This window comes from Eucyclogobius newberryi, unplaced genomic scaffold, assembly GCF_026437365.1.
Source record: "Eucyclogobius newberryi isolate DKJ021-1_F unplaced genomic scaffold, fEucNew1.0.hap1 SCAF_13, whole genome shotgun sequence".
NCBI classification, from domain to species: domain Eukaryota; kingdom Metazoa; phylum Chordata; class Actinopteri; order Gobiiformes; family Gobiidae; genus Eucyclogobius; species Eucyclogobius newberryi.
Window position 1 is genome coordinate 9398476 of NW_027315757.1, and position 16218 is coordinate 9414693.

The 16218-nt window shown below is 43.6% G+C and overlaps 1 protein-coding gene across 1 annotated transcript; it reads right to left on the bottom strand.

The window, feature by feature from the left end:
* Window positions 1-711: 711 nt before the first annotated feature.
* Window positions 712-14838, bottom strand: asphd1 (aspartate beta-hydroxylase domain containing 1). The gene is made up of 6 exons (XM_072442494.1): window positions 14774-14838; window positions 11618-12080; window positions 5781-5987; window positions 4996-5203; window positions 2384-2497; window positions 712-974 (listed from the first exon to the last, which is right to left on the bottom strand). The coding sequence occupies exons 2-6, from the start codon at window positions 12062-12064 to the stop codon at window positions 865-867; spliced, it is 1086 nt and encodes a 361-aa protein (XP_072298595.1). The 5' UTR covers window positions 12065-12080; window positions 14774-14838; the 3' UTR covers window positions 712-864.
* Window positions 14839-16218: the final 1380 nt, after the last annotated feature.

Consider the following 16218-nt stretch of genomic DNA (forward strand, 5'->3'; position numbering starts at 1 on the left):
CAGTCAGTATATTTGTGTATTGCAGCACTTTGTGGGAAAAAATGAGACTGCTGTGCATTGTCTTCATCTCATAATAAAGTATTTTGTTTCCTGTCAACCGGGAAGTAAGAGCTAAAAGCAGCTCTCTAATTGGCCGCGCTTGGGTGGACCACCTGCCGTTTGGAAAAAAACTGTTCTAAAGCCGTGCATGGTCCTGAAAATGATCCATGTGAATATTATTGCAGTTTGAAATGTTTTGTGAGAGCTAGGAATGAGTTTGACAAACTGAAATACTTCCTTTTTATGTGGTTTGTAAATGAGGGACCTTTTAGCTTTAATCTGGTGGCTTCAACTCCTTTCAACAATCCTGCCTTCATAGGGCCACCATTTTTAAATAAAGTTATTATTAGTCGTCAGAGATGAACTTTGTGCCAGTTTTTGTTTCATGTGAGATACTGGCCGCAAACCAGGTCAAAACGTTTTAATTTTGACAATTAAAATATGTATCTACCATAGAATTCTGCCCTAATCGATACCAAAACGAGTATCGATACAGAATACTCGTGTGGACAAGTTTTGATACTGAAAGAAATCATATCAAGACCAAATTTGACTTTTCCTGAAGCGTTTTAGAACGATCTTGAGCATTTCCCGACCACAAAAGGTATAATAAATAAATAAATACATTTTATTTTATATGAATTGTGGTATTAACATTTGGGTTAACTATAAACCGTACCAATTCCACGCAAAATATTTTGGATTAACATCAAATAAAAGGAAAAAGATGATATGATACATTTAAAGCTATCATTTTTTCTTCTCCTTCTTTTTTGTGTCCATGTTGTATTGCACTGGTCTGGTAAAGCACAGGTCACAAATACTTCAGGGCTCAGGGCTGAACATGAAGTCCAAGGCCTGTCTCTCGGCCGCAGCCACATTGGGATGCCACATGTCCACACTGAGAATGACCCGTGGACCGGCCTCTTGGGGACCTGCACGCACACAAACATGGAGCACAATGTGGTCAACCAGACAATACAGCAGATATGTCAGCAATTATTATTACTTTTAGAGCATCTCATTACTGCAATACCAATCATTCAGATGCCTGGAGTGGTTTTCGTCAGTGTTTTCGGGCATAAAACTATGACTGTAATGTGTGGGTCTCATAGCTTGAGGAGCTGGGGCCATCAGGGAAGTGAGCCACTGCTGATGATCATGTGATTGAGGGGTCATGGTGCTAAATACAGGTTATACGTTGTTTACATTTCCACTTTACCTGTGCTCCATGCAACTTGCTGTCAGTAACCGCATTTAAAGGAGACGAGACACATTGTGCTTTTTTCCAGGTACTTGGACTATAACATAAGTAGATCATCATTTTACATTTTGTTAATAATAAAAACAGAACATTTTTTATTTTTGAAAATTTAAGAACTCTACAAGCGTCACTCAGGCCCTGTCCCAATACTCGCACTACGCACTACACACATGCCTGAAGTGTATGAAGTGTGTAAGTGCACCAGGGAGCAGGGGAGGTAAACAGAGAGTGAGAGTGTGAATGCGGTATAGAAAAACAGCAGCGTTAAACAGCTGTCAGTGCGTTGTTGAACTGCAGATTAATCACAAAGCCACAGCAGCTCAGTTTAGTTTGGATCATTTGCTGAATTGGCTAAAACAAATGAACAGGCTTAACGCTTTTACAGTGTTGTTGCTGGACAGTCGCAGATTTATTTAAAATATCATCAGTTTCCATTCTTTCCTGTTAGCTCTCGCTGCTAAGTCGCTAAGGCAGAAGCGCACATTCCAATGAAATGCATTGTGGGGAATGTACTTGCCTGAAGTGCACATCGCTCCACATTTGCTGAAGTGCAGATCGAAACGTTCTAAAGAATTGGGACAAACAGCACACTTTACGCGCATTTGAAGTGCGCAAGAGCGGGTATTGGGACAGGGCCATAGCCTCTTTTAAATTTGACAAGTAATCACACTAAGTACAAGGATGTGGTTAGGGATAAGGGGTAGGTGGAAACAGGAATTGTCTGAGCCTCTGTTGCAGGACAATACAGGATTATTCAAGCATGCAGGAATTAATCAAAAATACAACATTGAGTAAATTAAGGATGAGGAAACACTGTTGTAATAAGGAGTTGAATTTGCATGATAATGTCCCTATTTTGCAAACATTAATAAGCAACCCTAGCCATTTGCCTTCTACTTCATTTTTAATATGTCTTTAACTCCAACAAGCTGTACAAAAATCCTATTTTGTTGACAATCTCCAAACAATCCAATCAATCCTGCTCTGTTTTATCCAGGTCGCTGGTTCAGACCTCAGATTATGATCAGAGTTTTGTTTCCGTAATCCCATTGTTGTTCATTTTGACAGACATGCACCGACCTTTATGCGAGACCGTGTGGAGGAAGGAGTCATCGACCAGGAGGCAGTGTCCCTCTGACCAGCACTGCGGCTCTCCCCCCACCACCAGCTCGCACTCCGGGGGGGTCTGAAGCCCTGCAAGGCAAGGCAAGGGCCACAGCTGGGGTTTAGGGCCCGGACAATCAAGTGTACTCTAAAGATAAGGGTGCGTCCTCCTGGCCTGTGTCGTCCAAAAAGAGAGGATTAGAGTCAGATTAGACATTGCACAAAACAAAATGAGTAACGGAATCTTCGGGCAGACTCGCGGTGTTGTGTAACGCGCTGGCATGTGTTCAGCAGGGATGAGGGGACATATCGAATTGTGATGTGTCTGGCTGTTATAGACCTGAATAATACTTTTAAATCATAAGGCTAACATCAGCTATTCACAAAAAGGTGTTTAATATTTTGTTTAATATTTTATTATTAGTGTGTGTTGCTGTGTGGCGTGGTGGCTAAAGCTAGAGTAAACGCCACTACTTCCAGTTTATCGTCAGCTTTTCCTGCATTTATTTCACTTCTCTGCATATTTTAACATCTCTTTATGTAATACAATGGCTTTGGATAATGTTAGATGCATTATTCGCTGGAAAAAGACTGTAATATTTGAGGTCTTGACTCGGGCGCCGGATGCTAATGCGCTTTGCTAGCTTTGTTTTGCTGAGCACATGGGCTCAACATATAAAGTTACCGTCACTGGAAATATGGCGGTTTATCACAAGATATAGTCAACATTTTTTACTCTCTGTTTATACTAGCTTTTTGCCATGTCGTTTTCACCGGAGTCTGTGCTTTATCTTATCCAATCAGCTCGCTCGAAAGTGGGCCAGGCCTCTTTGGAAGCTGCTACCTCAGCAGAGACATTTTCAAACCGTCCCGATCCGCTGCAAAGTGAACCAATCCCTTCACCTCAGAGAAGGGTGTGGCTGGTTTGATTTAGTTGAGGCACAAACTGTATCTGCCTCTGGCGACTGGTTTAACAGCACAGTTTGAAACGTCACTGACATAAAAAGGAATCCGGATCGTTATGAAATTTCTCTACACAATTCTTGATTTATGTAGCGCCTTAAAAGACATTGTATAATTCTTGATTTATGTAGCGCCATTTATGACACTAAAAGCACTCTACAATACATTATTCATCCACTCCATCCTCAGTGATGGTAAGTTACTTCTGTAGCCACAGCTGTCTTGGGGCAGACTGACTGTATGCAATGTACTTTAGATCAAGGAGGTCACAGTTATCTAAATTAATATCATTCAATCTAGAAAGAAAAAAACAAATGCATACGGTTGATATTTATTACGATATGTTGGTAGCTAGAATATAAGCTATAAGACTATTGTATGATGTTTGAAGGAGGGACATCAAATAGTGATTGGTGGAGACTGGTGGTGTTGAAAGTACTGAGCTGATGATGTTGAAGAGAGAATGTTCCATTAATAAGGAAGGAGGACGAGCTGAAACGATGAGCGGCGAGGAGACAGCGTCTTCTTCCAGTCTGAATTTCCCCTTTTGCTCCATAAAAAACACACTGAGTTACCTACAAATGAAGCATAATGTTACGACCAGTGGGGAAAAGTCTCAAAGTTGACTTATTAAGACTCGATTACAAGGCACAATAGTCAAATAGTGAAAAGTAAGGCTGAAGATGGGTCATCCCTGACATCGATGTATTAAATGTAGCACAGGGACCACAGCTGGTATGATGTGTAGACTTCGTAGTCCCCATCCCAGCCTAAAATATGTATCACGATATAAAAGAAAGCAATATAATTCACGATAAACCTAATGCTGCTTCATGGTGTGATTAATTTGCATAATGTTCTTCCCAGTGGTTGAGTGGTTTAAGGTGGCAGCACACATGTCTGATGATGATCTCTATCTGCCTCCACTCGCAACTGAGACGAAAATCAGCACGATATCCACAATTTGCAAAAATCCTGACTCTGGCACCAGCAGGAGGCCGGTCCATGTTTCGTCCTGACTCTGGCACCAGCAGGAGGCCAGTCCATGTTTAGTCCTGACTCTGGCACCAGCAGGAGGCCGGTCCATGTTTAGTCCTGACTCTGGCACCAGCAGGAGCCCAGTCCATGTTTAGTCCTGACTCTGGCACCAGCAGGAGGCCGGTCCATGTTTAGTCCTGACTCTGGCACCAGCAGGAGGCCAGTCCATGTTTAGTCCTGACTCTGGCACCAGCAGGAGCCCAGTCCATGTTTAGTCCTGACTCTGGCACCAGCAGGAGGCCGGTCCATGTTTAGTCCTGACTCTGGCACCAGCAGGAGGCCAGTCCATGTTTAGTCCTGACTCTGGCACCAGCAGGAGGCCGGTCCATGTTTAGTCCTGACTCTGGCACCAGCAGGAGGCCGGTCCATGTTTAGTCCTGACTCTGGCACCAGCAGGAGGCCGGTCCATGTTTAGTCCTGACTCTGGCACCAGCAGGAGGCCGGTCCATGTTTAGTCCTGACTCTGGCACCAGCAGGAGGCAGGGTCCATGTCAATCACAATACAGTAAATCAGCATCAATACGACATGGTCCAGGCCTGCGTTAGATCCACCCTTAAAAGACCCCATTCAGCGGCACATTTCTCACCCAGATGGCAGCGTAGGCGTGTGTTGGTGGGTCCATATGAGCTCCCCAGAGTGGCCCCGGGACCCAGGAGCCAGAACCCAGCCGATCCCAGCGAGTTACTGTTGATGAAGGTCCGCAGAGACAGAAGGGTCCGGTAGGTGCGCGGACACAAGCGACAATTCCCAGCCACACACACGCCTGCACTGTACAGAGAGAAGACCGCCTGGCCCTGAGGAAGAACACAATCTTGAGGAAATACTTAGAGTCTGATAGTATTCTGAATGAACGATAATCACTGTATTATTCAGTTTATGCAATATCCACATCGCAACAAAACTAAATACACGCTATGCTCTACTTCTTATTGTATATTCTATCATATTTTGTTGTTTATTTGTTTTAATTGAACTATTTTGTTGTTTAATCTGTGTTTTGGTCTGTCCTGAACTTGAACTTTGAAGCATCTTTAAGAATCATAATGAAACGCTCTATGTTAGTGTTATTATTATAAATATAATGTGTCAAAAAGTCATATTATTACCATATAAAAAGTCAATACTTACTTAAATAAATCATAATTGGGATATTGCATGAAAGAAAAAAAATTACAAAAAAAAAAAAATACTAAAATCTTATTGAGCATTTTGCTTTATTTTAACATGTCAATTCTAACTAGTATCTATATTATTCATTACTTAATTATGTACCGGTATATAATTACTCAAATTGGACGAAATGGATTCAGTGATTTCAAAGTAACAGAACATCTGCTCAGGATATACTGTTATTCATATTTTATTTTATACCTTGGGTCCCATAAAGGTCCACCCTTGTTTGGTGTCGATGCCTCGCTGATAAACAGCCTGGAACTCGGACAGGATGACGGGATAGTTGGCCTCCAGCACCTCGATGTCGTGTCGGTGAGCGTCCCGGGGGAAGAAGGGCACACTGGGCACGTCCGGCAGGTAGAACAGGTGAGGCTTCTGAATGGTGCAGTGACTGGCCAGCCTCTCCTGAGCGAGAACATATGCATTACATAAAGAAATATGAACAAATACATTTATACGCTTTTCAGCCTCTGTTGGTAAGTCAAATGAGCACTGACATTCACACTCACGGGCATTCATTATGGTTAGGTGAGGGAAGTGTCTTGCCCAAGGACATAATGGAAGTATGCATCAGCAGTAAAATGTTTTGACCTTTTAGCCTTGTTAGGTCCTTGGTACCAAAACATATGCTTGTGAATATTTCAAGCAAAATATTGAAAACACCAGTAACTTAAAAGCCTCTATCAATAGTTAATGTCGCTTCAGTCTGGGACAGTCCCAAGGGCCTTGAAAAACATTAAGCCTCATTAAGCCTCTGCTAAAGATGGATGCCACAGTTATGAATCATTATCAGCCCATCTCAAACATGCCCTTTTTGTCTTTGAACTATTTCTACCAACAGCGAAATCACTTCTTCATAAATAACAACTCTTTTGATCTGTTTGCAGTCAGGTTTCAGATCATGTCACAGAAACTGCTCTCATTAAAGTTAAAAACGACATCAGTCTGAACAGTGAGGCCTCAGTATTAGTTCTGTTTGATCTGAGCTGCTTTTGACACTGTCGATCATGGGATCCTTTTACAGAGACTAGAGGACTGGGCGGGCATCACTGGCACTGCCCTAAACTGGTCCAGGTAATATCTGGGAGAAAGGAACTTTGTAGAGATTGAAAACTGTGTCTCAGAACACATGCCCCTGACCTGAGGGGTGCCCCAAGGGTCAGTCCTGGGACAACTTCAATTCAACTTATACATGCTGCAGTTAGGTCATGCTCCATAACAGTGATGTGTCCAATCACAATGATGCAGACGACACTCAGATCTATGTCTCACTGACATCAAGTGAATATGGACCAGTGGATTCACTTTCTTATTGTATCCAACACATCAGTCTGTGGAAAAACAACTTTCTCAAGATAAACTCAACAAAGACAGAAGTCATGGTTTTTGGCCCACAAAAACAAAAAGGGTTAGAAGTTACCTTCAATTTCTCGCTCTGAAATATATGTTCTATATATTCGACCAATTGAACTTCAACAGCCATATAAAATCAACAACATCAGCAAAATTTTACCATATTTGAAACAGACTTGGAGAGACTCATAGATGCATTTATTTCCAGTAAACAGGATTATTGTAACGGCCTCTCCAGACAAGCGCTGAAACCATTACAGTATCTTCAAAATGCTGCTGCTCAGGTCCTGACCAAAACTAGAGAACATTTTAGTGCCACTGAACCATCTCGGACAATAAGGACCTCAGGGACTGGCCTCCTGCTGGTGCCAGACTCAGGCCTAAACATGGACTGGCCTCCTGCTGGTGCCAGAGTCAGGACTAAACATGGACCTGCCTCCTGCTGGTGCCAGACTCAGGCCTAAACATGGACTGGCCTCCTGCTGGTGCCAGAGTCAGGACTAAACATGGATCAGCCTCCTGCTGGTGCCAGAGTCAGGACTAAACATGGACCGGCCTCCTGCTGGTGCCAGAGTCAGGACTAAACATGGACCGGCCTCCTGCTGGTGCCAGACTCAGGCCTAAACATGGACTGGCCTCCTGCTGGTGCCAGAGTCAGGACTAAACATGGATCAGCCTCCTGCTGGTGCCAGAGTCAGGACTAAACATGGACCGGCCTCCTGCTGGTGCCAGAGTCAGGACTAAACATGGACTGGGCTCCTGCTGGTGCCAGAGTCAGGACTAAACATGGACCGGCCTCCTGCTGGTGCCAGAGTCAGGACTAAACATGGACCGGCCTCCTGCTGGTGCCAGAGTCAGGACTAGACATGGACCGGCCTCCTGCTGGTGCCAGAGTCAGGACTAAACATGGACCGGCCTCCTGCTGGTGCCAGACTCAGGCCTAAACATGGACTGGCCTCCAGCTGGTGCCAGAGTCAGGACTAAACATGGATCAGCCTCCTGCTGGTGCCAGAGTCAGGACTAAACATGAACCGGCCTCCTGCTGGTGCCAGAGTCAGGACTAAACATGGACCGGCCTCCTGCTGGTGCCAGAGTCAGGACTAAACATGGACCGGCCTCCTGCTGGTGCCAGAGTCAGGACTAAACATGGACCGGCCTCCTGCTGGTGCCAGAGTCAGGACTAAACATGGACTGGGCTCCTGCTGGTGCCAGAGTCAGGACTAAACATGGACCGGCCTCCTGCTGGTGCCAGAGTCAGGACTAAACATGGACTGGGCTCCTGCTGGTGCCAGAGTCAGGACTAAACATGGACCGGCCTCCTGCTGGTGCCAGAGTCAGGACTAAACATAGACCGGCTTCCTGCTGGTGCCAGAGTCAGGACTAAACATGGACCGGCCTCCTGCTGGTGCCAGAATCAGGACTAGACATGGACCGGCCTCCTGCTGGTGCCAGAGTCAGGACTAAACATGGACCGGCCTCCTGCTGGTGCCAGAGTCAGGACTAAACATGGACCGGCCTCCTGCTGGTGCCAGACTCAGGCCTATACATGGACTGGCCTCCTGCTGGTGCCAGAGTCAGGACTAAACATGGATCAGCCTCCTGCTGGTGCCAGAGTCAGGACTAAACATGGACCGGCCTCCTGCTGGTGCCAGAGTCAGGACTAAACATGGACTGGGCTCCTGCTGGTGCCAGAGTCAGGACTAAACATGGACCGGCCTCCTGCTGGTGCCAGAGTCAGGACTAAACATGGACCGGCCTCCTGCTGGTGCCAGAGTCAGGACTAGACATGGACCGGCCTCCTGCTGGTGCCAGAGTCAGGACTAAACATGGACCGGCCTCCTGCTGGTGCCAGACTCAGGCCTAAACATGGACTGGCCTCCAGCTGGTGCCAGAGTCAGGACTAAACATGGATCAGCCTCCTGCTGGTGCCAGAGTCAGGACTAAACATGAACCGGCCTCCTGCTGGTGCCAGAGTCAGGACTAAACATGGACCGGCCTCCTGCTGGTGCCAGAGTCAGGACTAAACATGGACCGGCCTCCTGCTGGTGCCAGAGTCAGGACTAAACATGGACCGGCCTCCTGCTGGTGCCAGAGTCAGGACTAAACATGGACTGGGCTCCTGCTGGTGCCAGAGTCAGGACTAAACATGGACCGGCCTCCTGCTGGTGCCAGAGTCAGGACTAAACATGGACTGGGCTCCTGCTGGTGCCAGAGTCAGGACTAAACATGGACCGGCCTCCTGCTGGTGCCAGAGTCAGGACTAAACATAGACCGGCTTCCTGCTGGTGCCAGAGTCAGGACTAAACATGGACCGGCCTCCTGCTGGTGCCAGAATCAGGACTAGACATGGACCGGCCTCCTGCTGGTGCCAGAGTCAGGACTAAACATGGACCGGCCTCCTGCTGGTGCCAGAGTCAGGACTAAACATGGACCGGCCTCCTGCTGGTGCCAGAGTCAGGACTAAACATGGACCGGCCTCCTGCTGGTGCCAGAGTCAGGACTAAAAATGGACCGGCCTCCTGCTGGTGCCAGAGTCAGGACTAAACATGGACTGGGCTCCTGCTGGTGCCAGAGTCAGGACTAAACATGGACCGGCCTCCTGCTGGTGCCAGAGTCAGGACTAAACATGGACCGGCCTCCTGCTGGTGCCAGAGTCATGACTAAAAATGGACCGGCCTCCTGCTGGTGCCAGAGTCAGGACTAAACATGGACTGGGCTCCTGCTGGTGCCAGAGTCAGGACTAAACATGGACCGGCCTCCTGCTGGTGCCAGAGTCAGGACTAAACATGGACCGGCCTCCTGCTGGTGCCCAGAGTCAGGACTAAACACGGACCGGCCTCCTGCTGGTGCCAGAGTCAGGACTAGACATGGACCGGCCTCCTGCTGGTGCCAGAGTCAGGACTAAACATGGACCGGCCTCCTGCTGGTGCCAGACTCAGGCCTAAACATGGACCGGCCTCCTGCTGGTGCCAGAGTCAGGACTAAACATGGGGAATCAGTGTTTCAACATTATGCTGCTAAAATCTGGAACAGTCTTCCTGAGGTGGTGAGACAGGCCTCTGCTCTGACAATTATTAAGTCCTTTTCAGCTGTGCAGATGACGTTTAGCTGCAGTTTACTTTTGTAATGTGTTTTTATGTGTTTTATGGCTATGAAGCACTTTTTGGATTATGTTTTGTATGAACAGTGCTCTACAAATACAGATTGATTGATTGATTGATTGATTGATTGATTGATTGATTGATTGATTGATTGATTGATTGACTGATTGAATTGTGACTGAGAGAGATCACAGTTAATAGTAATACCAAGTCTTTGGCCTCAAGTCTGAGTCGAGTACAAGTCAAAAATAGGAAAGTCCTAGTCAATGGCCTCAAGTCCTACACAGGACAAGACCAAGACAAAGTCTTCTGTTCTGAGTTTCAAGTCCATTCAAGTCATTATACCAAATGACCAAATATAGCTCAGATTTCTTTGCAATTTATATGATTTTTGTGAATGGTTGTTGAAAATGTCACAAATAGAGTTGTGTGGAGGGACATGTTCCAGTTTAATCAAATCAAATTCTGAGAGTACATCCAATGATCTACTGTAAAAAGGAAACTCTATTTGTTTGTTTTTTTGTTCTTTTTGAGAAGGAACATCAAATTTGGTAATAACAGTAGTTGTTGCCAGTAGTACTAGTAGTAACTTCAATAGCAGTAGTAGTAGTAACTGTAATAGCAGTAGTAGTAGTATAGCAGTAGTAGTAGTAACTGTAATAGCAGTAGTAGTAGTATAGCAGTAGTAGTAGTAACTGTAATAGCAGTAGTAGTAGTAACTGTAATAGCAGTAGTAGTAGTATAGCAGTAGTAGTAGTAACTTTAATAGCAGTAGTAGTAGTAACTGTAATAGCAGTAGTAGTAGTATAGCAGTAGTAGTAGTAACTTTAATAGCAGTAGTAGTAGTAAGTGTAATAGCAGTAGTAGTAGTAAGTGTAATAGCAGTAGTAGTAGTAAGTGTAATAGCAGTAGTAGTAGCAAGTGTAATAGCAGTAGTAGTAGTAACTGTAATAGCAGTAGTAGTAGTAAGTGTAATAGCAGTAGTAGTAGTAGTAAGTGTAATAGCAGTAGTAGTAGTAGTAAGTGTAATAGCAGTAGTAGTAGTAAGTGTAATAGCAGTAGTAGTAGTAACTGTAATAGCAGTAGTAGTAGTAAGTGTAATAGCAGTAGTAGTAGTAAGTGTAATAGCAGTAGTAGTAGTAACTGTAATAGCAGTAGTAGTAGTAAGTGTAATAGCAGTAGTAGTAGTAAGTGTAATAGCAGTGGTAGTAGTAAGTGTAATAGCAGTAGTAGTAGTAAGTGTAATAGCAGTAGTAGTAGTAAGTGTAATAGCAGTAGTAGTAGTAAGTGTAATAGCAGTAGTAGTAGTAAGTGTAATAGCAGTGGTAGTAGTAAGTGTAATAGCAGTAGTAGTAGTAAGTGTAATAGCAGTAGTAGTAGTAACTGTAATAGCAGTAGTAGTAGTAAGTGTAATAGCAGTAGTAGTAGTAAGTGTAATAGCAGTAGTAGTAGTAAGTGTAATAGCAGTAGTAGTAGTAAGTGTAATAGCAGTAGTAGTAGTAAGTGTAATAGCAGTAGTAGTAGTAAGTGTAATAGCAGTGGTAGTAGTAAGTGTAATAGCAGTAGTAGTAACCGTGAGACCTGCTCTCTGAGGCCCTTGTGGATGCGTCCCATGCCCACCCAGCTGTAGCGCTTGGCGTACTCCTGCAGGGCTGCGTACAGTTTCTTGGCTTGAGAGGATGCTTGGGCGGGGAACAAGGCATGACTCAGCACGGGGGTGAGATATCCCTGTCCCCTCTCCTCCTCCTCCTCCTCCTCCTCCTCCTCCTCCTCCGTCTCCATGGAGATGAAGGGGCTCCTCTGATGATCACCCCTGGAGAGGACCCCAGACTTGGTCCCGCCGCAGTTCTTCATGGCCCGGCGAGAGTTGAGTTTGGAGCCGTGCGGGTGATGTGCGGGTGAGTCGGAGCCCATCCGATAGCAATGCCAGAGGAAGAGGAGGAGTAACGTCCACAGGAGCCCGCTCAGGGAGTGTGCGCCCAGGTCACTGCAGAGGGGCAAGGGCAGCGTGCTCAGGGGCCAGTGCATTTTCACCCCCAGGAACCTGAAAGAGAGGGGGAATGGAGGAATATTGTAATGCAAGATGTAGAACTCGGCTGTATATTTAAAATGTTTTATAATAATGTGAACGTTGGTTTGGCGATATGCAAAAGTTTGATATCAAGAAAAAGTAAATTTTGTCATTAATTTAACATGTTTTAACATATTTCTGTTGGATCGACTATATACAGGTATTAAATTTGATCAATATAGTCCATCCCTATGAAAAAGATTCAAACTGTGAATGAATGAATGTTAATTTCAATTGTCTATATTCAGAAAAAAAACCAATACAATTCCAAATTGTAGCTACAAAATGAACTAGACTGAAGCTGATGTACTATAAGTCCATCCTGAACGTCACATTTCAAATATAACAATATCAGTTGAATCTCCAATAAATAAACAGACACACATTGTTTCCTGACTTTGGCTCTTACTTTATTTGATTCAAACCTCTGAAGTTATAGCAACTATTTCATCATTTGAAGGGTTGAATACATACTGGGATCTACTTATTCAAACACGATACAGAATTTCCATCAATCTTAACATAACTATGCCCATAAATATATTATATTTGATAAAAGTTCATCAGTCTGTGAAAATAATTGCCCCTCGAGGATCTGATAAAGTGTTGAAGAGGAAGTTAGTAGAATCACAGCTTTATTCATAATTTGTATTGCCCTTTTTTGTACTTTAATTATTGGATTTTGCTTTGATTTGACTGGTTTTATTGATTTCGGATTAATAAAATCACGCTTTTGTTGTTTTTTGTTTGTTCAGCACGTTGAAAACTGTTCTTGTTCATAAAATGCCTTACAGTGGATTTGGATTTCAGTTTGTTTTACAGGCATTTCTCCAGATTCCTGAGCACGTTTTCTTTGTACGGAGCAGCCGAATCACCAGCTCCTCAGACTAATCCTTCATTCTTTCCAAGTGCCAAAGTTAATCCGTTTAATAAACTTTTCATTTGTCCGACTGGTTTTGTCATTATTGGACTCTGAATAAAACTAAATGTGGCAGGACGACATTGTAGAATGCTTATAGTTTAACACTGAGCTGGAGATTAGTTTAGAATGTGCAGTTTGACCTGGCTTATGGCTCATAGCTCTGTAATTACTGGGCCAATCCACATGAAACTAAAATCTGGCTCAAAGTTCAACGTCAGTGTAAGTAAAGCAAAAGTAAAATTCTTTTCACACAATAGTCTCAGAGCCATTTTTCAATTCCAAAGACATGATTATTGTCAATTGAACGGACTTTAAAACATGAGATCAATAAGTGGATTTCTATTTTGGAGATTTCTATCAAAAACATGAAATCTCTCATAGAAAGACATAGGCCCCGCCCACCAACTGAGATTATAACATCATTAAATCGTAGAACATGATCACAATCGAGAAAACTTTACAATTATACAAATATTGCAGGAATACAAAGGGGGCCAAGGCTATGATTTGTAAATCTTTGGCCTCAAGTCCAAGTCAAGAGAAGCGAGGTGGGAAATGCTCCAGTTCAAATAAAATGAAAATAGTGAAAGTACATTTAACAATCAACTGTAAAGAGAAAACCACCTTCAAAATATGTCTATTTTTTGGAGGAGAAATGTCAAGTCAAGTCTCTGGTCATCATAATAGTGACTCAAGTCTGACCCGAGTCCAGAGCCGAGAGAGAGCAGATGGCAGAGAAACCTGATCACTGATAGAACCAGATAACCCAATAAAGAAATCTGATCATCTAACACAGTCGGTGACATATCAGTGCAGTTTTAGAGTAACTGTTGTATTTGGAAAACAAAGTACATTTTAATATAACTCTTTAACATCTATATTTTGTCTGTCACATTCGTTTTGATGAAATGTCCTCGTCCACACCGGCACACGTGTGAATCAGATCACTCACATCAAATATCCTCACTGTTTACATGACATTTCAATAATCTGATTAGTCCAGAAATCAGATCACGATCAGATGTCACGTAAACATAGCCAGTGTGTCTGCATTTAAGCCTGAACCTGCTGACCGCGCAAACAAATACATTTACAGCATGTGTCTGTTGTTTAACCTTGTCATCAAAGCCTAAGTTTTAATCTCACTATTGACCACAGAAATATGTCAACAGCAGCATATTGTTAATCCCGAAATGTTCTAATGTTATTAAGACATGAGCAGGGGACACGTGACATAACGGCATGGGACGAGCAGCTGCGCACAGGTCGGCGCCGCGGACGGGACGCGCGAGCCGCTGCTGGACATTATAATCTGATGCTTTATTATTACATCACGAGGAGCGCATCGTCCGAAGTTGATTGGCTGATGAATTAACGGGCCAAAGTGACGCGCGCGCGGGTCTGTGCGCGCCGCCGGGGTGGGAGAGAGTGTTCTTCGTTCCAATCGGGTTATTTCTGATGCGTTTTCGCGTCGGGGCGTCAATGACACTGCTGATGATACGACCCAATGACGGCGGCGGCAGCACCCAAGGGCCACGCCAGGGACATGCACCCACGCCGCTTTCGGTCTCGAGCCCAGCATCCCCGTCTACGTCTTGTTTCTTCAGCAAAAATCGTGCCAAATCGGATCTTTTTCCAAGCCCAAAAACAAATGAGAAATAAAGCAGAATGAAAAGCGTGTGGCGCATGCGGGGTTTCAGCGCGCATGCATGACAGAACCAAGTATTCGAGGCACCAACTTTACCTGACTAAAACTGTAGCGCTGCTGTGTTGTTTTGTGGACGGTTCCTCCAGCGCCCACACAGCCCGCAAAAGTGTCGATGTGCAGAGGTGGAGCGGGGGAGTCAGGGCCGCACGGATAGGGCTGCACTCAGGGGCCGGTCCTTTCCCGATTCTTTTTGCTTGTGGTTCGGTCTTTTTGCCTAATTGGATGATCTTTTGTAGAATGATTAATTCTGACGTGGCTGCTGCTTCTGCTGACGAGACCGACCGATGTTGAACCTGTGGCAATGCTTAAGTTGCACCCCGAAATATTCATGTGCAATTACTGTCATACTCACACGCAATTAATGTCATTCATGTGCACACAACTGATGTAAATAAAAGTGTTTACTTTACCATTATTAGTATTATTTGTCTTATGCCAGCTATTTTTATTATTATTATTTTATTTCATCTTTATTTTTCATTTTCTTCCCTCCATTCCCTATTAAGATATGAAAGGACCTGTTTACAGGCGTTTTGTTAATAAGAGTTTTTGTTTTAGTTCTTCTATTAAGAGTGTTTTTATCTGTCCTTTCCCCCTGTACCTACCTGCGTTGTAACACCAAAATTTCCCCATGTGTGGACAATAAAGGCATATTATCTTATCTTATCTTATCTTAAATCTAAACTTTAGGGCTACTTTTTAATAACAGTAAAATCAGCCGTTTTTTCGTTCTCTGCAATTTTCTCTGCACAAATCAATGCCCCTTTTCCCATCATCATTTTCCACTTATTTGTCTCATCTTATACAAGTCACATTATTATATCATCACATAGATGCAGGGAACTAGTAAAATAAAACCATTACTCATCAAATAAGTTACTACATGAAATGGTTATTGCTATTTAAAGAAAATACAAATTTTACATTTTAACTTTTGACTTTGGGGGTACTACATTTATTATGTTAAAGCAGTTGTTTATTCATTGTTACAGCTGTTATTTAATATTTGTTAAATCAGTCATTTATTAAAGGAAGTCATCCACAGCTGTATGTCACCTTCAGATGTCGCCCAAGAAAAACGTGTTCTTTTGTTTCTTGTGAAGCAATGGTGGGACTATATTTATTTTTTTATTTATATATTATACTTTTTTAAATATAATAACATTCACAAACACAAATACATCATCATCATCATCATGGGTTTGTGGTGGATACAGGAGATTATAATGTTCTAAAAGATAAAAAAAAAAGGAAGGAATGTTTGGAAGGAACAAACCCTGCTCAATTTGAAGCAATAACTAAGATTGTACTACCGGCTTTATTTTCCAAACTATTATTATTCACTGACAATGGCAATAAACCTTTTTTCTGATTCTGATTAGGGCTGCCATGCTAAATTGACCACATGACTGTTCTACAAAGATAAATAAATAAATGATAGTGCGGACCTGAGCGTGCAGCTCCGCCCTGCAGCTTCACTT